Source organism: Crinia signifera, chromosome 11 (assembly GCF_055691185.1).
Source record: "Crinia signifera chromosome 11, ASM5569118v1, whole genome shotgun sequence".
NCBI lineage: Eukaryota > Metazoa > Chordata > Amphibia > Anura > Myobatrachidae > Crinia > Crinia signifera.
Genome location: NC_139227.1, coordinates 100,383,324 through 100,409,719, shown reverse-complemented (window position 1 = coordinate 100,409,719; position 26,396 = coordinate 100,383,324). Strand labels below are relative to the sequence as shown.

The following is a 26,396-nucleotide window of genomic DNA, read 5'->3' as shown; positions in this document are numbered from 1 at the left end:
CCCTGGATGGTTGAAGCCTTGGGGGTGAGGTGCCCACTCCCCCAGGTACCTTGTGCAAGGCTGACCAGCCACGGTGAGCATGATACGGCCAGGTGACCTTATGTAAAAAAGTGTCCCCCGGCTGTGGCATGACGTCGCGGGCTGTAGGAGCCCGGTGCTGGTTCCAAAATGCGGAGAACCCCGGGGGTTTTTTTGTCACCTGTATTTTTAGAACCATGACCAGTCCAAGAGTCCGGGGCTGGTTTCAGAATACGGGGGACCCCTACACTTTTTGTCCCCCGTATTTTTGGAACCAGGTCCGACTCAATGAGCCGGGTCTGGTTATGCTCAGGGGGGGGGGGCTCATTTTTTTTTACACAAAATCGCACATTTCCTCAAATTTGCACATTTTCATGACTAAAAAGCGCACTTTACCGCACTTTATTTCTGAATAAATATGGGAATTCCAGAAAAAAAGCGATATTAAAAAGTGCAATAATGTGCAATTTTGGAAAGTGACTAAAAAGCTCATCCCATTAATTGTCACCCAATGTGTTGTTATATAGAATACAATACATTGTTAATTAGCAGATAATTGTAACAATTTGTTTCTTTATTAGATGATGCTTCCCGCGTTGTTCTGTCTAATATGAGGAACCCTCCAGATGATTTCATTAATGCAAACTTTATTCCCGTAAGTGACTTTGGACTAATATTACACGTATGTGACTCTGGCGTCTCGCTACCTATTATTATATTATATTATTATTATATTGCTGCTTCGTTCCAGGGCTACAGCCATCCAAAGGAGTTTATTGCAGCTCAGGGTCCTCTCCCCAAAACCATAAATGATTTCTGGCGCATGATTTGGGAGAAAGACGTCGGCGTTATTGTCATGCTGACGAGATGCGTAGAACTTGGAAAGGTACGAAACGGTTTCACGTTCCCATCTCTGACAGAGTTACAGCGGATCATGTAATACAGTCATCCCTGAGCCGTTGTGCTTTATATAGATTATCTTTGCGGACTGTTATGTTACTATCTTACATGTGTACAATTGCTCCTCTATATTCCATAGATTATGAGGCCTATAGCATCTGTTCATTTGTGTTCTAGGTAAAATGTGAAGAATACTGGCCCTCACGAAGCAGTAGAGTTTATGGTAACTTGTCCGTGACAATGACCGATGAGCTGGTGCTGTCAGATTGGACGACCAGGGACTTCACAGTGACAGACGTGAGTATCCAACTCCATATTGTATGCGCTGATGGAGCAGACTTCAGTGTCATTCCACCCCATGCCCTTATATGAACATGCTTGAAGCTAGTGCTGGTATGGCCAGCAGGATTAGACAGTGCTACACCAAAGGCTGCTCGAGCTGTATACCATGAGCGAATGTACAGTAGAGATTCTCTGCCATTATCTGTGATGGAGAATTACCCCAACGTTACACATAATGTTTGCCATCAGCTCAGTGCATTGGCACCTTCTCTTCATTAATTGGGATGGACATGTAGGCAGCACCATGCCCGTACTAGGCCTGTAGGGTAGGCGATTACTCCTCGCTGTATCACCGACTTGAGGTTCCCACAGTAGTGAGAGAAGACACTATGGCCCCATTCCCTGCTACTAGTGTCCTGCCATGTTAATCCCCCACTGTCCTTAGACTTTACGAAGCCATGGATCTCATTGCTGAGGCCGACTTTACTTGGCTAATGGTTCTGTCCAGGTACAGCCCCGAGTTATTCCATGGAGCACCCCTTTCCTTGGTAACGGCGTCCTGTCTCTGCGCTCTACTTGATTGGGGACTGTGTGTTCCTTGTTGACATTGCTTGGCGTAGCATTTAATCCACAGCATGATGATGTCTATAGAATATCCAGGTGGAACTCAGAGAAAAGGGTTAAAGAGCTCCCCAGGGATATCCTGCACTAGAGGAGTGATGATTATAGGCGCGGTAAGCAATCCATCAGTGAGAGTAAGAGGGCAGACTGCGGCATTAGCAGGGTTGCTGCTCTCTTAGAGAAAGACAGAGAGTATATAGCAGTAGACACTATATGTTATCTGATAAGCCATAAATCCTACACGTGCTAGACATGAGGAGCAATGGCCAGGAAAGCACCAGGCCGCGATGGTAGGCCGGGACAGGTGCTGATCCATTAGCACGGTACTGACTTGGTCTTCCTCTCATTGTCTCAGATGCGGAGCAGGCAGACCACGCAACTGCGCCACTTCCATTTTACCGCCTGGCCGGACCATGGCGTTCCCAAGACCACCAACGTCTTGATACAGTTTAGAAATTTAATCCAAGAATACTCAGCAAATTACTGCCGGCCCAATTCTCCTATACTGGTACACTGCAGGTAAGTGCAATGCACGCTGGTCTCACATAATAAATACTAGTAAGCCTGCTCAAAGCAAAAGCTTCGATAGCTGCTACTTTCTGTGTTTTTGCACGTTTGAGAAAGAAATGTAGTTTCACTCTCTGCCAGCAGATGGCAGTGTTTCAGAGACTCACGAACACTAGACATATATATAGATGATATCTATGATGTTTCTATGATAACGCATTTCTGGGTCCCCTGTACCAGCAAGTGGTGACGGTCACCCATACACTTTGGTCAATGACATTGACAGTGAACTTTCCCTGAGCTATAAAGTTTGGATACACATCTCCTAAAGGACAGTGATAACCATATTTCCGATCAATTTTTGACTGTCTACTGGCTGCACCTTTTTCCGAGTGTATTTTGATCTAAGGCGGTCCCTGAATGAGAGTGTCCACCAAACAAAGTTAATCGGAGCAGTCCTAATTGATATATCGAGTGTTTATCCAAACGGATCCTATACCGAACTATCCCCAAAAGGTGAACGGAGTTTTGGACGGATTAGCAGGGTGAATACCCTAGAACCCTTAAACCCCAAGGTACCTTTGAATTTTTAAGGACCTAGTGTTCAACATCCAGTCGGAGACACCCTTACCAAGAAAACTGTGGAAATTGTCCCTATGCTTTTTGCGAACCCCTGATGAAGTCCTGTGTGGGGACGAAACGCGTTGGGATCGTCTATAGTGCTGTTATGAACTATACCACTGAACTTTTTATGGTCTGATCTAACCACCATTATAGTGTGGAACCAGAGACATTTTAATAAATTTATAGGATTCTTGGACTTTACTTTCATGTGTTTGGAATTCTGACTAAAGGCTATACAGATCTAATTACCAAAGGTCTCACTAAGGGGCGCCAACCCACAACTGCTATCCACATTCTCCTTGTCCCCATCCAACAGGGGTCCGTGTCAGTCCGGCAGCCCAAACATAGTTATCACGAAAATTAGTGGCGCGAAACTACGACACACGCAAAAGTCGACATGGAAATGGTGGACACACGAAAAGGTTGACGTGAGGTTTTTTAGTGTCAATTTGTAGATTTCAGCATATGGACCACACGTTAGTGTGTGCCGTCCCCTCACTTCGCTTGTCATGCTCTGACACTCACCATACTTTACCGTTCACAATTGCAGTACGCAGATACTAAAGTATGAACAATAGGGCGGAGTGAAAAAACTGAAATTGAGAAATTCAAAATCGGCTAGTGTGGGAAAGTTGTGACTTGACTTGAATAAGAAACGTGCAAAAGCATTTTGATCTGAGTCAACATCTTCTGTTCTGGCAAGAGGCCTGAAGTTTCACTTTTTGGGTGAAAATGACGAAAACTATGAAGATGCTCCGATCTAGTTAAAATTATGTCAGGATGTCTTAGAGTGGTTCATTAATATACTTTAGCATAGTAAAAGAGAGTACGAGATTGTCCTAGTGCAAAGTGAATGACTTTGGTGGGAGAAAAAATCCCTAATAATTGACCCATTTTCATGGTCACAATTGTGAATATTGTGTGTTTTCTCCTGAACGTGTTTATAATAGAAGAAACACAAATACTCTAAATGGAATTTCGGTGACACTGTGTGAAATATAACACTGCATAATAGCCCTTAATCAGAGCTGATCCCAGTACAAATTTGTTCTCAAAATAGGCAAAACAAATGCTGAATTGCAGGTAAGGCAGATGTAACGTGCTGAGAGAGTTAAATTTGGGTGGGGTGTGTTGAAACTGAAATCTAAATTACAGTGTAAAAATAATGCAGCCGGTATTTACCTTGCACAGAAACAAAATAACTCACACAAATCTAAAGGTGGCCATACATCTACAGATCGATTGTCAGATTGGGAGCGGTTTGAACAAACAGCTGGTAATATCTGAATGACAGTTTTTAAGCATTTCAAAGCAAATGGTCAACTGTCATTTGCTCTCATCTTTTACCAGGATTTTGTTCCAACCAGACAGATCGGACAATAAATCTGTAGATGTATGGCCACCTTAAATCTCTCTGCACATGTTACATCTGCCCCACCTGCAGTCCAGCATTTTTTTGCCCATTTTGAGAACAAATTTGTACTGCGATCAGGTCTGCCACTATGCAGTGTTATATTTCACACAGTGTCACTGAAATACATGGAATTGGATTTATGCTGCTCTCTTTGCAGTGCATATACAAAGATAGACAATCCTGTGTATATAAATAAGAAATAACTGTTGCAGTCTGTTATTGAAAAACAGTAACTTACAATAAGTTTTACAAGTAACAGTGTAAACTGTCTAATGTATCATTTTACATATCACTTCTGTTTATTGACAGAAAAACAGTGTTGCATCCCCTATACTGGGAACATGATTGGGCTGCATTACAGCATATAATTATGCCAAAGATAAGCCAATATATTAACTGTTAAATACGTTGAAGTGTATTATGATGTAATAAATTGTAAGCTTGCAGCAGGGCCCTCTAACCCCCAAGTCTGTCTGTCATTACCCAGTTTGTTTTATCACTGTCTACTATTGTAAAGCGCAACGGAATCTGCTGAGCTATATAACACCACTTTCACATCGCCGACACGTTTTCAAAACTGGTATTTAAAACGGTAATTAAAACGGGTCAGAGCCTTAACATTGCCGCAGATTACCGTTTTAAATACCGGTTTATACCCCTTTCACATCGCACTTTTTTTCCCCTTTTTAAAACGTTTAAGCCTGCACTGTGAATGCATAGCATTGTACACATTCACATTGCACAAAAAACGGCAAGGAACCGTGTAGGACTCTGCTTTTTACACGGTTCGAAATGCCAGTTAACTTTAAACGGTAAATCGGCTGTGGTGCATTCACAGTGCAGGCTTAAACGTTTTAAAAAGGGAAAAAAACGGCAATTTACCGTTTTAAAAGTGCGATGTGAAAGGGGTATTAGAAACTGTAAATAAATAAATAAACAAATACATTGATTCAAAAAATAACAGGTTAATCATTCTATGAGTGGTGTCCAGCAGTACATATATGCCAATCACTGTGTTCATTTCTAGGCAGCAGGGCCGTCTTAACAGCAGTGTGGGCACCTGGGCAAAGCAATGCACTGGGGCCCTTACCCATTCTCCCCTCCTAGGGGTGGGGGGTGGTATCAGCAGCAGCTTTGATGTCCCACGGGTGGCAGGGGGTGCTCTATCTTCCATTCAACATCTAGGACCTGGAGCAGTAACTTCTGCTAATTACTCCTGTACTGCACAGGTAGTGGGAGGGAGAAGACTAACGTGTGGAAGGGGGCACTGAGCTGAATGAAGGGTCCCTTGTAAATGACTTCCAGGGAGGTAGGGGGTGTTTTATACGCAGGGGAGGGTTGGATAATGGAGTGGGCTTAATATTCGTCATTTTCCGGTGGAAGGGCAGCTTGTTTGACTGCAGATATCGCCATTATCTGGAAATAGATTTCCTAGCCTAGTATAAAAACTTCCCAAGTCCCAACTTTCAGGAGGTGCTGGGAACTTGGGTATCAGAGATCAGGAGCCAGAGCAATCCATTGACAAAAATATAAAACTACACCAGACGTTTGGAGCTAGAGCAGGGACTGGCTGCTTGAAGGCTTATATCTCTAGTTCTGGGCATGATAGAGACAAGCCGCTAGTGTCAGAGAGAACCTGAGAAATATGACTGGAAATTGTAATTAATAGGTCGGATGTGGACTGCTGCTTTGAAGTTGGATATCTGCAGTTCCCCAGTGCCGATTTTCTAAATTCTGGTATCCCTGGAAAAAGGGGATCCTCAGCTATCAACATAGAGCCCTTATATGCCTGGGGCCCCTGAGCAAGTGCCCATTAAGCCCATACAAAAAGACGGCCCTGCTAGGCAGGATTGATCAGCAATACTTATTACAGCATAATGCACTTTAATGTATTTAACTGTTAATATATTGGCTTATCTTTGGCATCATTATATGCTGTAATGCAGCTGCAGGTGGGGCAGATGTAACATGTGCAGAGGGAGTTAATGTGGCCATACATCTACAGATTTATTGTCTGATCTGTCTGTTTGGAACAAAATACTGGTAATGGATGCTTTGAAATGCTGATACTTTGCTTTGAAATGCTGGAAAACTGCCAAAAACTGTCATTCAGATATTACCAGGTATTTGTTCCAACCAGCCAGATCTGACAATCGATCTGTAGATGTATGGCCACCTTTAGATTTGTGTGAGTTATTTTGTTTCTGTGCAGGGTAAATACCTGCTGCATTATTTTTACACTGCAATTTAGATTTCAGTTTCAACACACCCCACCCAAAATTAACTCTCTCTGCACGTTACATCTGCCCCACCTGCAATGCAGCATTTGTTTTGCCCATTTTGAAAACAAATTTGTACTGCGATCAGGTCTGATTAAGGGCCATTATGTAGTGTTATATTTCACACAGTGTCTCTGAAATTCCATTTAGAGTATTTGTGCTTCTTCTATTATAAACACATTCAGGAGAAAACACACAATATTCACAATTGTGACCATGAATATGGGTCAATTATTAGGGATTTTTTCTCCCGCCAGTCAGTCACTTTGCACTAGGACAAGCTCGTACTGTTTTTTACTATGCTAAAGTATATTAATGAACCACTCTAAGACATCCTGACATAATTATAACTAGATTGGAGCATCTTCATAGGTTTCGTTATTTTCACCTAAAAAGTGAAACTTTAGGCCTCTTGCCAGAACAGAAGATCAAAATGCTTTTGCACGTTTCTTATTCAGGTCAAGTCACAACTTTCCCACACTAGCCGATTTTGAATTTCTCCATTTCAGTTTTTTCACTCCGCCCTAATGAACAAGTTCCGAAAAAAAAATTTTTTTGACCATTTCGGCCTATGAACCGGATTCCTAATCTCCCTAGTACTCATTATGTAGGGACAGGGCGGGTAAGTGACATCATAGTTATCAGTTGACCAATCTGTGCATTAGTCTTAATTATAATTCTGTAGTTGCTACGACAACCAGAACTTTGTACTAAAGCAACAGATTTGCGCGTTTAATTTGTCATTTAATTGCATCATTTTCGCTAATTTAATTATTTTCCCTTCTCTTTCCTCAGTGCTGGAGTGGGAAGAACGGGCACTTTCATTGCACTTGATCGCATCATTAAACAGATTGAAGCTGAGGACAGAATAGATGTGTACGCAATTGTACATGACCTGCGCATGCACCGGGGATTAATGGTGCAAACTGAAGTAAGTTCCGGAAACCCAGTAAATGCCGTAGTCTCAGAGCTGTAGCATAACAGCGCAGGGTATTTGGGATGGGGCCTAATGGCTGATTGCTCAATTGCAATTTTTTTTTTTTAAATGGCTAAAGATGCAAAAAATTTCCAAATTTCGTTTGATTACAAGTGAAACCCCCCCCAAAAAAAAGGTTTTCAAAAAGGTGATTTTGTGGTAATTTGCATTGCGGCAATGATTTTTGGCTGCAGTAAATGCTTGTATTAAATTTGGGGCATAATCTAACAACAAAATGGATTGTGGTGTCATTTGAGGCCATTTTGTTTTTAACCACAACATTGACATGTAATTATTGGCCCAATTAAGCTACATGAAAACTTCCAGATGCCTAATTGGGGGTGAGGGTGGGGGGATAATGAAGCAAGTCCGAAATTTTTTATTTGAAATAAAGACTTTCCCGACCGTTACACGCCCACTGCGTGCTCTTTAATGCAGGTTTGTAATCGGATTAAAAAATGAATTTGCATATAACATTTTCTGGATGGCCGCCACCCCATGGGACTGACCCATAGAGTCAAGTTTTTTGGGGGGGGGAGCTGCAAACTGTCCAGATGAAACTCACACAAGTGCGAGGTAGACAAACAAGTGCCACACATTTAAGGATCTGGTTGCAAGCCAAGACCCCAGAGCTGAGAGGCAGCAGAGCTAATCCCTGCTGCTACCTGTGTGGGCCCGGGGGATCCCTTCATTGCTGCAGCACTGTATTCCGTTTCTATACATTTATTTAGAAGAGATTTTTTTTTTATCCATTTCTTGGAGGACTGCACAATGATTTAAACCCGGAACCTCCACCGCTGCTGCAGCAGCTATCATCTACATACAGGTCTTGAAGGGGTGTCAGATACAAATATAGACCATAGGCAATATGAGCATACAGTATCATGAGTTTTACCCTCCCGCTGTGCTGTTCTGCAACAGGCAATGTCAGGACGCACAGATTGGAAAATACATCAGTTATTTTCATACATCAGGACGTATGACGCTGTCAGACCAATGGGTCAGTTATAAACAGACACTTAATCATTTTCTATTAAAGTCCATTTTCGCACATCTTGTACTTTGCAAAGAATAGAATAATGGTTTCTCCCTCCACGTTGCCATATCGTCCATTCCCAAAGAGATTCTTGCAGACAGCTGTCACCTTGGGATCACTGATAGATAAGGTCTGATGAGCAGACTAGGATGTTGGCAAGATAGCAACAATAGTAGGATGTGACCTGCATTCTTCACCTTCATTTACCCTGACAGTTGTATGCGCTGGTATAAATATACCCATTCAATATCCAGAGATAACTGCAGGTGAGGTAGATGGGCAGATAAATCCCTTTCCAACCTGTGTATTAACCCTTGCACTGGTCCAGCAGCCTGCAGCATCTCCTGTGCATAGTCTCACGCATGACCCCTGAAGTCCTACAGCATCTTCTGCGCATAGTCTCATCCATGACCCCTGATGTCCTAGACCTACAGCATCTCCTGTGCATAGCCTCACACATGACCCCAGAAGTCCTACAGCATCTCCTGTGCATAGCCTCACACATGGCCCCTGACGTCCTACAGCATCTCCTGTGCATAGCCTCACACATGACCCCTGAAGTCCTACAGCATCTCCTGTGCATAGTCTCACACATGACCCCTGATGTCCTGCAGCGTCTCCTGTGCATAGCCTCACACATGACCCCTGAAGTCCTACAGCATCTTCTGTGCTTAGCCTCACACATGACCCCTGTAGTCCTACAGCATCTCCTGTGCATAACCTCACACATGACCCCTGAAGTCCTACAGCATCTCCTGTGCATAGCCTCACACATGACCCCTGAAGTCCTACAGCATCTCCTGTGCATAGTCTCACACATGACCCCTGATGTCCTGCAGCGTCTCCTGTGCATAGCCTCACACATGACCCCTGAAGTCCTACAGCATCTCCTGTGCATAGCCTCACACATGACCCCTAAAGTCCTACAGCATATCCTGTGCATAGCCTCACACATGACCCCTGAAGTCCTACAGCATCTTCTGTGCTTAGCCTCACACATGACCCCTGAAGTCCTACAGCATCTCCTGTGCATAGCCTTACACATGACCCCTGATGTCCCACAGCATCTCCTGAGCATAGTCTCACACATGACCCCTGATGTCCTACAGCGTCTCCTGTGCATAGCCTCACACATGACCCCTGAAGTCCTACAGCATCTCCTGTGCATAGCCTTAAACATGACCCTTGAAGTCCTACAGCATCTCCAGTGCATAGCCTCACACATGACCCTTGAAGTCCTACAGCGTCTCCTGTGCATAGTCTCACACATGACCCCTGAAGTCCTACAGCATTTCCTGTGCATAGCCTCACACATGACCCCTGAAGTCCTACAGCATCTCCTGTGCCTAGCCTCACACATAACCCCTGAATTCCTACAGCGCTGTGCATAGCCTCACACATGACCCCTGAAGTCCTACAGCACTGTCCATAGCCTCACACATGACCCCTGAAGTCCTACAGCATCTCCTGTGCATAGCATCACACATGACCCCTTATTTCCAGCAGCATCTCCTGTGCATAGCCTCACACATGACCCCTGAAGTCCTACAGCATCTCCTGTGCATAGCCTCACACATGACCCCTGAAGTCCTACAGCATCTGCTGCGCATAGCCTCACACATGACCCTTGAAGTCCTACAGAATCTCCTGTGCATAGCCTCACACATGACCCCTGAAGTCCTACAGCATCTCCTGTGCATAGTCTCACACATGACCCCTGATGTCCTGCAGCGTCTCCTGTGCATAGCCTCACACATGACCCCTGAAGTCCTACAGCATCTCCTGCACATAGCCTCACACATGACCCCTGAAGTCCTACAGCATCTCCACACAGATTAATATCAAAGAGAATCTTTATCTCGTAAAAGAAATGACCAGTCAATGACAATTAAATTATAGAACAACAAAGCAAAAACAGGTACAATAAAATATGTAAAGTGAAATCATTTACATGTAATCACATATTGAAAAGGTCTGTCTAATTCCAGCATTGGCCTTTTATATTGCCTGTCTATGTAGACATTGCCTTTGTGCTATATCACACCTGTAGCCTGTTACACTAGAGCAGGACGGCAATGTATATAAATACCTCAGAGCTTTTACACAGAATTCTAACAATAAGAAACAATTGTGAAGACCCAACATTTCCTTCTATATCGCCAGCATTATTTAGGCTAACCCTCCCTCTGTCTTCCCCACACAGAGCCAGTACGTGTTCCTGAACAAGTGCACTGTGGACTTCATCAACAGCCAAAAAAACTCATCTCAGCTGATTTACCAAAATCCATCCGTCCTCTATGAGAACCTCAATGTCACTTCCCTGCGGAACACGAATATCTGATCACCGTGGGTCCTGCCTGTACAGGGGCCACTGGACTCCCAGACACATCACAGCACCAAACAGGGCATTTGCACTTTATTTATAAAGAGAATTGATAACTATGCGGGTTTTTATGTACGTACTATTCATCTGCTGGAAAGATATAGTACAAAAGATATACCATAGATAACCGGCCATATGTACTGGCTGGAATCAATTTCCTAAGGAAAAAAGTTCATTTGTTCATCTGTAATGTAAAAAATGCATTGGGAGCTCATGAATACGTCATGTTGTATTACAATAAATATGTACCTTAATGTATGCTGGGCCAGTGCGACACTGAAGGTGCCCATACACTAGTAAGATTTATCTTCAGATCTGGCTGGTTGGAACAAAAACCTGGTTATGGATGAGTGACAGTTTGTCAGTTTTTCAGCATTTCCAAGCAAATGGTCAACTGTCATTTGCTCTCATCCATAGCCAGGTTTTTGAAGATAAATCTGCGTGTGTATGGCCACCTTTAGATGTACGCTGCTCAGCTGCTGTGCCAGTCACTGACTCATAGACAGCATGGAAATAGCGGTTAATGAATTCCAAATTATATGTATATATTTTATTATACAAACTTATTGTGCACTGAATACAAGAGATATTTTTACATTTTTTTTAAATATTTTCAATCATTGCAGAAGTTCTATTTTTGCTATTCATATCTATTAGTCTTGTATATATCATGTAATTTATGGGTGAAAGTGCGTTTTCGATTCTGCCCGTTACTGTTTGCATCCATACCGACCATAGAATGATCTGTGCTCCTGGTACATATGCAGCCGGTATCTCCCCACGCCCTGAATGCAACCAGCGATGATTTTAGTGCAATATTGTTATATATACAAAGAGCTGGTATTGGGGAGTCATGCTGCTATCAGTAGAATTCTATTTCGGACCAAATGAAGCTGTGTCAGAAGCCTTTGGATCTAATCCGTTCCCAAAAGTGCACGTAGCAGTGTTTATTGGCGGTCTTCCGGCTGTGGCGTTATGCAAATGATGGTATGGACTCCTCCCATTGCATACATCCATGTTGCTAGAAACTGAGACGCCCACTGAAATAATACTGATTGGTGCATTTTATATGCCACCGATTGTCAGAAATCGGTCAGCTATGTGACTATCGTCATTGCGTTTGGATTACGGGTCAGATTCACTTAAGCAAAAAAAAAAAGTAAATTTGTGTGCAGGGTAAATACCAAATGCTTTTGCATGTAGCCAACAGATATCAAACAGCTTTATTTTTACACTGCGATTTAGATTTCAGTTTGAACACACCCACCCAAATTCTCTGCACATGTTACATCTGCCCTCATGCAATGCAGCATAGCTTTGCCCATTTGCTTGCTGGTTTGCTTTGCTAACAAAGCTGATCAAGACCCTATGTGAGATTCATGCCGGTATCCGGTGTACCAGGAGAAGGGTTAATAATATTATTTATTGTCACGTTTCACATTAAAATGATCGTTCTATGGCGGTGATGTATCAAAGTGAAGGGAGAGGTAAAGTACTAACCAGTAAACTCCCAAGCAGCCTGGACAGTAACAATTACAGCAGGAGCTGATTGGTCGGTACTTTATCTCTCTCCGTAATGTGTTGCGCTGAATGCGATGGCGCAGACTTATCATGACTCAATGTTTACAGCACTTGTTTCCCGTTATTTCTAACGGATTTTATATGACAGAGGGGTGAACAGAAATTGGTTTTGCTAATTGTGCACAATGGTGAGGGAATACTTGAAATTTATTTTATTTGTAATTTAATATGTGATGACTTCATGGTGTGAATGTACATATGTTTCACTAATGCAGTGAAGGTTTTTAATATGAAAAAAAATCAGGGATAAAAGTTCCAGCGATAACACTGAAGCGGGGGACACAATGTGAAGTATGTGCCTTATGTGATTTGGGGTGTAATAACCATTGCACTGGTTCTTTATGCCATTCACTGTAAAGCAATAATAAAGATATGCTGTATACTGTAACTGACGTGGTGACTCCCTCAATAATGGGCTAATTGCAGAACGTAACGAGGGGATTGGTGTGCACACTGGCATCTAGCCACACCCACACTTACCATCAGCCTTACCTGCATCTGTTCTCTAATGAGGCTGGAGGAGATTCACGGGACCCCCAAGCTTCCAACATTCCACTCTCACCGGGGCATGGCCTAGCAGAAAAGCAATTACCTTACGCCCCACTTTTGCAACCTGTAGTATGAGCAGACATTGGTTATCGCAGAAATGGTCATTGTCCTCCCACGCTTAAATTGGCTGGCTGAAGGCCACACAGTGACATAAAAAATTAAGGACCACAGAGTGACCCAATAGGTCACACAGATCACCCCCAAGCCCAACCAGTTACAGGCTACTTAATTCAATATACATACCATGATGCCCATTACACGTTATGCAGCACATCTGGATGCCCATTGCACATTATGCTGCACACTCTAATGCCCATTACAAATTATGCCACACACTGTAATGCCCATTACACATTATGCCACATGCCATAATGTACATTACACATTATGCCACATGCCGTAAGGACCATTACACATTATGCCACACACAGTAATGCCACATACTGTAATGTCCATTACATAATATGCCACACACCATAATGCCCATTACACATTATGCCACACGCCATAAGGACCATTACACATTATGCCACATACTGTAATGTCCATTACATAATATGCTACACACCATAATGCCCATTACACAGCACACCATAATATTGCTCAATATGCGGCACACCGTAATACCCATTGCTCATTATGCCAGCCTCACTCCCCCAACAGCCAGGATTGCACATACCAAGACTCAGTCTGTCACATACCCTCACCCCTCTAGCATTGCACATACCCAGCCAGCTCCATACATGCCCACATCAGACAAAGTAACCAGTGCCCGGTGGGCAAACAATCCAGAGCAGCAGGGGGGGGGGGGAGCCACCACAGCGTGCATAATAATTTCTAAACTGCCCCCTCACACTAGAAAATGCAGGAACTAGGCCATATTCCCAGGTAAGTCCCTGCATTTTCTGCTGTGAAAGGGATATTATTTCAAGTGCTCTGAATACAGCCGAGCAGCTCCCTGCTCTCTGCCTGGCTGTCAATGGATGTCACTTCTGCCTGGCGTCTGCTGTCCCCGTTACCGCGAGCATGTATTCCCCCTTGGCAATGAGCATGTAATTACACATGGCAATGAGCATGGAACCCTTGTTAATGAGCATGGAACCCTTGGAAAGGAGAATGTAGGTAAGCAGCACTTATGTAGCATAATTTTTAATAGGCATTATGGTGTTTGGCAGAATACATAACGGACATTATGGTGTGTGGCTTAACATGTAATGGGCATTATGGTGTATATTTTTAATGCATGCATACCTTTGGTGCGCAAGGTCCCTGTTTATGAAGCATATTATGAATTTGACTTAATCCATGTGGCATTATGTGAATTTTGGCTCAATCCGTGTGGCATTATGTGAATTTTGGCTCATGCCATTTGGCATCATGTGTAAGGGGCAAATATAATAGGTTCTAGTACTTTGTTGCTTAATGTGTATAAGTTGTATATGGTGTGGTACACTACACTCAAGGACATGCCCCCTTTTAAGTGGCCACACCCCCTTTTCCGGAGTGCGCCTTTGGCGTGCACACAACTACATCCTTCACTTTTGACCCCAAGGTGCGCCTGTGTACTTTAAATGCCAGGGCCTATTTTTAATCCCATTCCCACCCGCTCCCTGCTCTCCACTCTCTCGCTGCTCTCTTAGCATGTACACTGGCACCAATTACACCCCCCTACTATCATGGTGCGTTTCTCCTGGATACGCCCCTGGTCATTGCATATTACTTAGTAATAAGGTGCCCATACACATACCAATTACCCAGTACTTTTTGTGCTAAAATAGCATTGCATAGCATGCACAACGATGCTATTTTAGCACAAAAAGTACCGGGTAATTGGTACGTGTATGGGCACCTATAGTCCTAGTTCCTGTTTTAGAAGGATTCCAGATGTCTGACAGACAATGTCTAGTCAGACAGTCAAAAGTTAGACACGCATTAGTTAGACACTGACAAAAGTAACAACAGAATAAAATATTGACATGGAAAATGAATATGTGTATATGGACACTGCATAAGTGTACCGTGTCCCCTCGCATGTGCTCACCATGCTTTGCGGTGTGAATGTGGTATAAGAGGGAAGTCTAGGAGCAGAGCAGGGTATCTCCTGTTACCCAGGTACACATGTTACATCTGCCCCCTGCAGTGCAGCATGGTATTACCCAGGTGCACGGCTTACATCTGCTCCCCCCCCCCCTGCAGTGCAGCATGGTGTTAACCAGGAGACAAGGTTACATCTGCGCCTCTGCAGTGCAGCTTGGTGTTAAGCCATAGTTGCCTACCCTTCTGCATTCTGCAGGAGACTCCCTGATATAGCAGCAATCTCCCTCTCTCCCTCAGTCTAGCAATCTCCCTCATGTCACCTAGCCCACATTACACTGTTAAATTTTTGGGGATACAAGTAATGAGAGATAGATACATTTACATTGAATCATCAGCACCATTTCCCAGCACTTTACCATGTATAGAATCTATTACTATGGGAGATTCTCTAAGAATCTCCGCCCCCCGTCGCCGCCCATCGCATTTATAATGATCGCATATGTTCTAACATATGCGGTAATTATAGCAAAGGACAGCAGGTCCCGGTGGCTCCCCCCTCCATCACACACCTGACGCTGCTGCTGCCGGGCTCTCCTCCTCCCTGCACCCGGAAGAGGATCAGTGCAGGGAGGAGGTCACAGGTCCGGGCAGCACTGCGCTGTGCTGCCCGGACACAGGTGAGGGGGCGATGCGGGGCAGCGGGGGGGTCGTTGCGGGGCGGCGGTGGGATGCGGTAGAAGCCAATTGGCTTCTATGGGGCATCGCCAGATTACAGAAAAATGCGGTAAAAACCCTGATAACGGGGTTTTTACCGCATTTCTTGCTTAGAGAATCTCCCCCACTAACTGCTGTGGGGCTCATCTACATTTGGATATAAGTCATTTTAAAAGATTCCTCGCAGATATAGCAGTGCATACCCACGCTTCTAGGTGTCACGTTCACAATCTCTTTTCACACTCTCTCCATATATGGAACTAGACACGCCCTTTGGGTGGAGCATGACACGCCCCCTCAATGGGATGCTGTGCAAAATTCTATGTATGTGTTAAGCAGGTCCACAGGTTACATCTGCCCACCCCCCTGCAGTGCAGCATGGTGTTACCCAGGTGCACAGGTTACATCAGTCCCCCTTCAGTGCAGCATGGTGTTAAGTAGGACCACAGGTTACATCTGCCCCCCCACCCACCCCCCCCCCCCCCCCCCCCCCCCCCACACACACACACATTGCAACATGGTGTTAAGCAAGTCCACAGGTTACATCCGCCCCCCTGCAGTTCAGCATAATGTTACCCAGGTGCATAGGTTACATCTGCCCCCCTGCAGTGCAGCATGGTGTTACTCAGATGCACAGGTTACAACCGCCCCCCTGCAGTGCAGCATGGTGTTACTCAGATGCACAGGTTACAACCGCCCCCCTGCAGTGCAGCATGGTGCACAGTTCCTTGCTCTGTTTTGCTTTGCTCCCACCTCAGTCAGCCCTACAATGTGTATAAAACAGCAATCAGTACTTTAGAATGGAGAGGTTTTTAAAATGATTATGTTCTATTAATCACTTAAGTAAATGAAGGAGGGAGGAGGGGGAGCACTCAGCTGCCACCAGCACAATACTGGCTGATAAATGGCTTCTGTTAAAGGACAGGACTGTGTCCCAGCTATTGATGTGCTGGCAGCATTAGCATATTACTGTGCTGTCTGGCCGCACATCTCCCCCTGCTATACAGCAGCTGTGCAGCTTCCTCCCTGCTGGAATCTCTTGGACAAATTGCACATGTGAAATTAATTCTGCTTTTGATAGTTGTAGATGTCAGGTGTTTGCAGCAGGATGTACCTCAGGGCCCTGGACACATGGCAGCTCTGCAAGTGATGCTGATGGATAGATGGCCCAGTGTTGGGTGACAGCTTTGTACGATCTGATTGGCTGCTCAGTCGCCCCTTGCAGCTGGCAGCCTTCCAATCTGACTGTATGGCAATCTGTAAGGAGAATGAGCGAGGAGAGAGCGTCCGCCTGTGGCTGTAGGGGATTTGCGCTGGAAATCATCGCTCATGCCGTGCTGTACTGTGAGTATACTGCAAATATTCATGTGCTGTTCATATATATTCCACTGATTGCAGCCAATGCGACCGATGAATGGTGTCAATGCTGCATTTTGTGCTGAATTGGTGCCTTTCCCCCCCAGCTGGGGCTTCTCTCTCCCTGCAGTAAGATCAGTGCAGGTTCCTTAATGCAGGGAAATGTGCTGCTTCCACCAAATGTCCTACTACCCAGAATGCCAGCAGCGAGTGACCCACAATGCCAGTGACTGATGTGCTTCTAGCGGGACCCCTGGATAATGCTCTCCTGGCGCACGTGGAAGTGTGGGATGCTGCATTGCACCCAATCTGCTCGCAAGGCTGATAAATAATTCCTAGACTATAAGTTTTCGGTTCTCGAGTTGTTCCCTGTGTTTGTTACTCTGGGAACTGTGTAGCAGATTGCAGACAAGAATACTTTGCTAATTTCTACGGTTTAATAGGATTGCAGCAGGTCTCCATGATCGGACGAGGCCGTAAAGTCATCCCACGCATATTGCAATATATCTATCTATCTATAATCAATTTATAGATGTTTGTAGAACCAACAGAATCAAATACAGTATACGTGTGTTTTACAATGCGGCATTACAGGGGTCTATGTGCTAAGCCTTGGGGCCAGATGTATCAAGCTTCAAAAGGTAATAAAGTGGAGAGTGATAAATCACAATCCAATCAGCCCCAACTGCCATTTTTCAAACTCAGCTTGTAACATGGCAGTTAGGGACTGATTGGATGGCTGTTTATCACTTTTTGAAGCTTAGTACATATGGCCCTTGGAAAGAGAGAAAGTGGACAGAGATAAAGTACTTTCCAACTAGCCCCCAACTGTCATTTTAACAGCCTGTAACGAGACAGTTAGGGGCTGAATGGCTGGTACTTTATATCCGTTTGCGTTATCTCTCTCAACGAAGCTTAGTACTGTAGACCCTGCAGTGTTTTATTCTATATTCCGTCCTGTTTTATAATAGTTTCTGCAGTGATTTCACTTATTACTTGTAGGGTTGGTGTCATTATTGGTAGCTGGGTACACAACAAAAGATCTATCTGTCCAATCTGTCTGGAGGGAACAAAAATCTGTAAATGTATGGGACCATATGAGGATTAATCATTTGCCCTCAAATGCTGGAAAACAGACAAAAACGATTTAACCCATTGGTCTGAGTGTCTGTTTTTCAGAGTTTGGGACACCCATCTGTCTGGTGAGATGTTTGTTCTCACCAGACAGATTGGACAGATACATCTTTAGGTGTGTACCCAGCTTTAGAGCTGATGCTGGTGTGATATTGTGGGGTTCTCAGCAGTGATGTTACGGAAACATCGGATACAGGGATATTATATGTACAGTAAAGCTGCTACTGGCAAACATCTGTAGGACTATTAATACCCAGTTCTTACCCTCTGTAATTAGTATCCAGGATTATTGCCGGGGCCACAAATCAGCAGGTAAATAACCCAACTACACCTCGTACCTGTATCCGGGTATCTGGTTTGCTGCAGGTGCCTTTTATAAAGGGGACTGGTTCTTTCAGATACAATGTGGTGACTTATCCTATATGGAACACTGCAATAGAAGTATATTTATACCTAGATATTGTCTTGTCCAATTCATACATCTATGTGCAGAGATTCAAATGCACTGACCAAGTTATAAGTTCAGAGATCAGTGGCTGAACTATCCAAGGATACATTTAGATGACCGGTGTTTGGGATCTTCAAAAGACGGTGGCATCCCGGTGTAGCAGTGTGTACGAGGCATTACAAATGGGTTGGGATCATTGGGTCTACAGCATGTTGGTCGACAAGCATTAGGTCAACATGGGGTTAGGTTGACAGTCAAAAGGTCAACATGGGGGTTTCCACTGTTTTTTTTTTTACCTGAATGTCGACAGTCGACATGGACACAGTTTGAAGTGCACCGCAACCCCTCACATCGCTCGCAATGCTTTGGGCACACTGTTTTATTCTCCTACCATGCCCAAGTGCAGCGGTTCCCAAACATTTTTGAATCACGGCGCCCTAGAGAATCTGCATTTTCCCACAGCAACCCAAAGATAAGAGTTTTTTATTAACACTTTTTTTTTAATTATTAAATTCTGTAAATTGGGCCTATCTGTACTACTTAGGGTAGGTTATGTCTGGCGATGTACAGTTGTGCTTCGGATTACCTTCATGTTTTATGATTGAAAGCCACCAGTACTGGTTTTGACCATTTTAATAATTTTATTTAGCCCTGGACTAACAACTTGAGGCACCCCTGCTCCTAGTCTCAAGTTTAGTTCATTTATTCACTGCTTTTATGTCCCCAGGGCATCTCATCGCATCGCACCTCCCGCAAAATCCCATGCAATGTGATTTTTTTAGTTAATTTATTCACTGCTCTTATGTCCCCAGGCCCATTTCATCGCATGGCATCGCACCTCCCGCAAAATCGCATTTTTTATTGATCGCATGCGATTTTCTGGGGTGCTATGCCATGACATTAGGTATACAATAATATGATTGTATGTCCCAAAAATAGGTTTAACGCACCCCCCCCCCCCACACACTATCCACGCCACCCCAAAACGTGGCGAGTGCAGCGGAACGCGTCCTCCTGACTTTTTTATTACCCCACTATCCTCGCGGGGCTCGCCACGCTTCCAGGTGGTGTGGATAGTGGGGGGGGGGGGGGGTGCGTTCAACCTATTTTTGGGACATACAATCATATTATTGTATACCTAATGTCATGGCATCGCACACCCTTTAAAATTCCATGTGATCGCATGCGATTTTGCGGGACATGCGATGCGATGATATGCGATATAGTGGGGTACAATGGCCATAGAAAAAATTACATTAATTTAAAAAGCATCGTATGCCGCTATAATGGCCCATGCGATGCGATGCGATTTCCCTACGGTGCCGTAGGAAATCTGGGCGCTGTGCTAGGAAACAAGTAACAGATTTAGGGGTAAAATTACTAAGATGGGACTTCTATTGAAGATGGGATGTTGCCCGTAGCAACCAATCACATTCTACGTATTTATTTATTACCTTCTAGAAGATAATATAGAAGTCCCGTCTTAGTAAATTTACCCCTTGGGGTCCAATCTGGTTAGCCGAAGCAAAGATCTGGTAATATACTGTATGTGTGCAAATGACAATTGATAATTTGAGATTCCCAAGCTAAAAATAAGAGAGAGTATTCCTTTTTTGGGGCTTCTAATCCAATCTGGACGGCCGAATCAAGAGTGCGACCCTTCTATATGTAGCAGAAGGAAGGGCAGAGCATTGGCCAGGGCATGGGAGCTCATCATCCCAGTCATTGATGGATGTTGTTCTGAACATTGCAGCATCAGTGGTCCGAATACCCAGGCAGAGTTTCCAGTGTCAACGCGGCCTCCACAGAGAGTGGCCATGGCTGGCTGTGATGTCATAATCGTACAGTCAGGTGGTCTTCGTTCAACTCAAACCATGTTATACGACACCATGATCCAAGTTCTGCCTAAAGTAGTGTTATCCTTGTGTGGTAAATAGTGCTGCACATTGGACATGGGGCCCGATTCATACACAGGGCTGCGAATTTGCTGCCCTGCCGATTATAAGAATGCGCATGGTATGTTGTGCACATGCGCGCTGTCCCCTTGCGGATAGACCAAGGTGATTGACAGGTGTTTGAGGGTGTAACGCAAGGGGACCCAGCACATGCGCATAGCGTACCATACACATGCGCGGTCTTTTGATAATCGGCAGAAACAGGCCCTATGAATACTCACAACCCAGCGATCAGGTCTGAATTGGGCCCATAGTGGTGGGACTCTATTATACTGTGGGGACGTATGTCGGTAACCCTAATGTCGTCATTCTTTATTAGATGTAGCACACACGGTTATGCTTGTCTGTACATTGCAACACGTCCTAGTGTATGGGTGGTAGAAGATAGGGGTCTGCAGTGAGTGAGCAAAATTGGGTTGAAGTACAGGTGGGTACACAGAGCCATCTTTTAGAAATGAAACCCCTTTCTTCATGCCTAACAATGTGTGCGTGACCCCTTCCTGACTCCGCACCCCACAGCTGTGCATGCTGGAGTGTACTACCCTGACTCCACCCCTCATCTGTGTGTACATGGCCGCTATGACTCCACCCCCATCTGTGTGTACATGCATGAGTGTACTACCCTGACTCCACCCCTATTTGTGTGTGACCACTCCCTGACTCCACCCCCACAACTGTGCGTGTGACCTACCCTGACACACACACACATTCTTCAATTCAGTTTCGGTTTCATTTTCATTCAATGCATTTGCCTGAGCACAGCAATGCCTCACATGGTAGCTTAGAGGAACTGTACTGCCTGACTCAGGGCTGTGTAGTTCATCCAGCTCCGCATCCAATCCACACCATGTCTGAGCTCATCACTGCCACCTGTGGCAGCTGAGCTGTACTAACTCCAGAGAGTATTGCAATGGAGCTGCTGCAGAACTTGAAGCACCACAGGTCCCAGCAGAGGATTTGATACAGCTGTATACTGCTCACAGGAGTGTATAGGGTGACCAACTTTCCAATGGCCCAACCCGGGACAGGTCTGGGCGGGCTCGACACCCCCCCGCGCGCGCGCGCACCAACCGCCGCGCCCCGCCCGGAATGTCGGGTAAGACACTGTAACGGAAGCTGTTGCGCTATATATAAGACGCTGTAACGGGATATGCTGCACACTATATAAGACACTGTACCAGAATCTGCTGCTCTATATATACATTTACAGGTCACAAATAGAATTAGGCCCCAACATGTCTTTGAACAAATGAAGGTGCATTAGCCACAAGTACAAACCTAGTAGGCCCCAACATGTCTTTGAACAAATGAAGGTGCAATAGCCACAAGTACAAACCTAGTAGGCCCCAACATGTCTTTGAACAAATGAAGGTGCAATAGTCACAAGTACAAACCTAGTAGGCACCAACATGTCTTTGAACAAATTAAAGTGCAATAGCCACAAGTACAAACCTAGTAGGCCCCAACATGTCTTTGAACAAATGAAGGTGCAATAGTCACAAGTACAAACCTAGTAGGCACCAACATGTCTTTGAACAAATTACTGGAACGTCCTCCTCGAGGCGGCCAGGCCTACTAGACTACTCTCTGACTCTCACTGTGAGTGTGAGAGTCTCACACACAGGCTCAGGCTGAGGCGAGCCGCTCAGCACAGCAGCAGCACACTGACAGGAAGCACGACTCACGAGCGAGCAGCGAGCGAGGGTAGGCCGCAGTAGGCCAGAGTCTACTCACTCACAGTCTCCTCCGCAGCTCCGCTCCTCCTCGCTCTCCCTCCAGGAGTCCACGCACTGCACTGCGCTGTCTCATGCGGTGGACGGTGCGAGTGGTGACCCGCTGCCGCGTCTCTCCTCGGCTCGTGGCGTGGCCCGGGCGGTGGTGGTGACGGACGGTAGTCTACGCGCCGTGGTCCATCTCCGTCTTCTTGCGCGCCTGCCCCACCCCAGCATGCGCAGCACAGCTTTATATGGGGAGTGTGTGGGAGGTGTCCGGCCGGGTCACGGGTGGCTAAATAACCAATAACAAGGAAGCGGGAGGCCGGAGGGTGGGCGTAAGAGTTCCCTCCCCTCCCCCTGACCCCCTCACACTCATTTTTATGCTGCGCGGCTGCGCCGGTAATTGTTTGCACGCGGAGGGATCAAAACCCGGGACTTTCTGCGTCCCGGCATGGGTTCCCCCGGGACGCGGGATTTCACTATTGAAAACCAGGACAGTCCCGGCAAAGACGGGACGGTTGGTCACCCTAGGAGTGTACCAAGTACCAGAAGCAGCATAGTATCACAGAAAGGTGAGTAGCATGACCACACATTCTCACTCACAGACACACAGACTCTGTGTTTGCTGGGCTGTGTAGTACTTTTAACTTTTGTGCTCCATCTATCTGTGTCTCCCACTTGCTTTACTTCCTGGTGTATCACACTACACCAGTGGATCCCACTAACAGCCATGTGCTACTGTACATCATTGCATACCTCCCAACAGTCCCGATTTCAGCGGGACAGTCCCGATTATCAGGGCCTGTCCCGCTGTCCCTCCCGCGATCGGCAGTGTCCCGCGGTGAGGGGGGGCTGTTGGGAGTCCCCCCTGTCGGCTGCTAAACAGCGGGGAGTAAACGCGCACAGCGTCTATTCCCGCAGCCAGGGTGCTGGGGGCATGGCTAGAGGCTCACAGAGCCTCTGGGTCATGCCCCCATAGCGACAAAATGGGGGCGTGGCCTCGTGGGGGAGCCGCGAGTATAGGCCACGCCCCCGAAATTAGGCCACTATAATTAATTGAAATGTAATAAAGTGAACAGATACTACACTTAGTACACTCAAACCATAAATAACCTTTTTTTTTTTTTTCAAAGTGAGCAAGTGAGACACCCAAAAGATCCAGATTTTTCACTGAGCGAACAATTGATTTATTAAGCTTGGAGAAGAGATAAACTGGAGATAAAGCGGAGAAAAGGTAAAAGGAGATAAAGCACCAGCCAATCAGCTGTGTTTGAAAAAGACAGTTGGGAGCTGATTGGCTGTGCTTTATCTCCTTTTACCTTTTCTCCGCTTTATCTCCAGTTTATCTCTTCTCCAAGCTTAATAAATCAATTGTTCGCTCAGTGAAAAATCTGGATCTTTTGGGTGTCTCACTTGCTCACTTTGAAAAAAAAAAAAAAAAGGTTATTTATGGTTTGAGTGTACTAAGTGTAGTATCTGTTCACTTTATTACATTTCAATTAATTATAGTAATGTAAAGCGAATCAGGATCTGGATTCTATATTAGACGCACACGCGCCCCGCCATCTTCACTCCATTACAGGAGAGGGAAGAGGGTGGTTGGGCTCCGTGCTCCGTGCCCTGTCCCTGTGCTGTGATTTATTTAGTGACTGATTTTTTATTTTGTTGAACACTAGGTGCTGAAGTGCTCACACGCAGGGGCTGCAGTGCTGCTGACTGTGCACTCAGTGTACAGGGGCTGCAGTGTCCATAATACAAGGGGCTGTGTCCAGTGTGTCAGTAGCTGTGTCCAGTGTCCCGGGGCTATGTCCAGTGTGATGGGCTGTGTCCAGTGTCCCGGGGCTGTGTCCAGTGTCCCGGGGCTGTGTCCAGTGTCCCGGGGCTGTGTCCATTGTCCAGGGGCTGTGTCCATTGTCCAGTGTGATGGGCTATATCCAGTGTCCAGTGTAACGGGCTGTGTCCAGTGTAAAGTAAGAGAAATAAATAAAATAAAAACACATTATTAAACTGCCACCCTGTCTGCCCCTGCAGTGCCGCTCTGCTTCCAAGATGTGCCAGGTTGGAAGTGTAAGGTCCACATGTATGTGATGCCCACTGCTGTCGCTTAGCTTAGTCATCCAGCTACCTCGGTATAACCTTTTGGCCCAACTACAGTCAATGAAAACAATTTATGAGCTGTGAAGTGATCGAAATTGACTAGAAATGAGTGGAAACTAATGTTATTGAGCTTAATAACACTTTAGGGGCAAAAACAGGCCCAAATTCTGTTATTTTAGCCATTTTTAGCATTTTTTCATAACAATCCAGATCCAAAACCAATCCAGATCCAAAACACGAAGGGAGATCCAAAACCAAAACCCGAAAAAGTGTCCGCCGCACATCTCTATATATAATATTATTATTATTATTATGTCTCTGTATTCAGTACAGTAACGAGAGTACAAATGAATACCTGCCCCAACCTGCCATCCCTGGGCTAGTGCTGTTCATCAGAGGAACAGATCTCGGGCCGTTCTATGGCGATACCGCTGTGGCATTGCTGCTTTTACACTATGAGCTCTATGTACTAAGCCATAGAGAGAGATAGAGTGCCAACAACACCACCTGTGACACTGGCGTCAGGAGCTGGTACTTTATCTCTCTCTCAAAGGCTTAGTATTTCTAGTCCGATCATCTGCATAGTGGGAATGCGGGAAGTCCATCTCTGCCGCCTAGTTTACGGTAGTTCCCTCTCCTGCATTACTGTATATGGCATTTCAGTCTGCGTATTGGACGATCCTGGGATCCCCGCTATTTAAAATGCTCATTAGAGGCTGCATAGCTCCTTATAATACACACGTTTTCCTAGTGATGCACATTGATCCTGATTCAGAGATGATCCCAAATGCATAATATTTCTTAAATGGACAAAACCATGCTGCACTGCAGGTGGGGTAGAGGTAACATGTGCAGAGAGAAACAGGCCGATGATACGCTGACCTCAACCTGCAAGCTCAGGTTCTCAAACTCTGTCCTCAGCATACCTCCAGTCCCATCATCTAATTTTGGGAGTTGGGGCTCCTGTGCATGTTCCCTAAAAGGGGAGTGGCCCCGGGATGTGGCTTTGTGGAATGATTGTGAATTCATGTCCCCATTTTCATCTAAGTGCTAAGCCGAACAGCATGGGACATGGGGACTCCAAACCCACCCCCTTTGCAAGACAATGTTGGCTACTGGGGACATCTGTAGCGGCACTACTGAGGACATGATATGTAACTGGCACTACTGGGGACATGATATGTATCTAGCACTACTGGGGACATCTGTAGCGGCACTACTGAGGACATGATATGTAACTGGCACTACTGGGGACATGATATGTATCTAGCACTACTGGGGACATGATATGTATCTAGCACTACTGGGGACATGATATGTATCTAGCACTACTGGGGACATGATATGTAACTGGCACTACTGGGGACATGATATGTAACTGGCACTACTGGGGACATGATATGTAACTGGCACTACTGGGGACATGATATGTAACTGGCACTACTGGGGACATGATATGTATCTGGCACTACTGGGGACATGATATGTATCTAGCACTACTGGGGACATGATATGTATCTAGCACTACTGGGGACATGATATGTATCTAGCACTACTGGGGACATGATATGTATCTAGCACTACTGGGGACATGATATGTAACTGGCACTACTGGGGACATGATATGTAACTGGCACTACTGGGGACATGATATGTATCTAGCACTACTGGGGACATGATATGTATCTAGCACTACTGGGGACATGATATGTAACTGGCACTACTGGGGACATGATATGTAACTGGCACTACTGGGGACATGATATGTAA

At 45.3% G+C, this 26,396-nt stretch overlaps 2 protein-coding genes across 3 annotated transcripts in view; both read left to right on the top strand.

Moving 5' to 3' along the window:
- The window catches only part of LOC146045115 (receptor-type tyrosine-protein phosphatase beta-like), a 160,551-nt gene extending 147,558 nt beyond the window's left edge, over positions 1 to 12,993 (top strand). Inside the window, exons 35-40 of the mRNA XM_083163791.1 lie at positions 600 to 673; positions 770 to 904; positions 1,096 to 1,215; positions 2,177 to 2,340; positions 7,441 to 7,576; positions 10,861 to 12,993. Of these exons, the coding sequence (XP_083019917.1) occupies positions 600 to 673; positions 770 to 904; positions 1,096 to 1,215; positions 2,177 to 2,340; positions 7,441 to 7,576; positions 10,861 to 10,998 (767 nt within the window). The 3' untranslated portion in view covers positions 10,999 to 12,993. The remainder of the gene's footprint in view (positions 1 to 599; positions 674 to 769; positions 905 to 1,095; positions 1,216 to 2,176; positions 2,341 to 7,440; positions 7,577 to 10,860) is intronic.
- A 3,922-nt stretch (positions 12,994 to 16,915) lies between these two features.
- OSBPL5 (oxysterol binding protein like 5) overlaps positions 16,916 to 26,396 on the top strand; it is an 88,310-nt gene continuing 78,829 nt past the window's right edge. The window contains exon 1 of one of the 2 annotated variants that reach the window (XM_083163932.1): positions 16,916 to 17,265. In XM_083163932.1, the coding sequence (XP_083020058.1) occupies positions 17,251 to 17,265 (15 nt within the window). In that variant the 5' untranslated portion in view covers positions 16,916 to 17,250. The remainder of the gene's footprint in view (positions 17,266 to 26,396) is intronic. The other variant, XM_083163933.1, reaches the window with a different exon arrangement.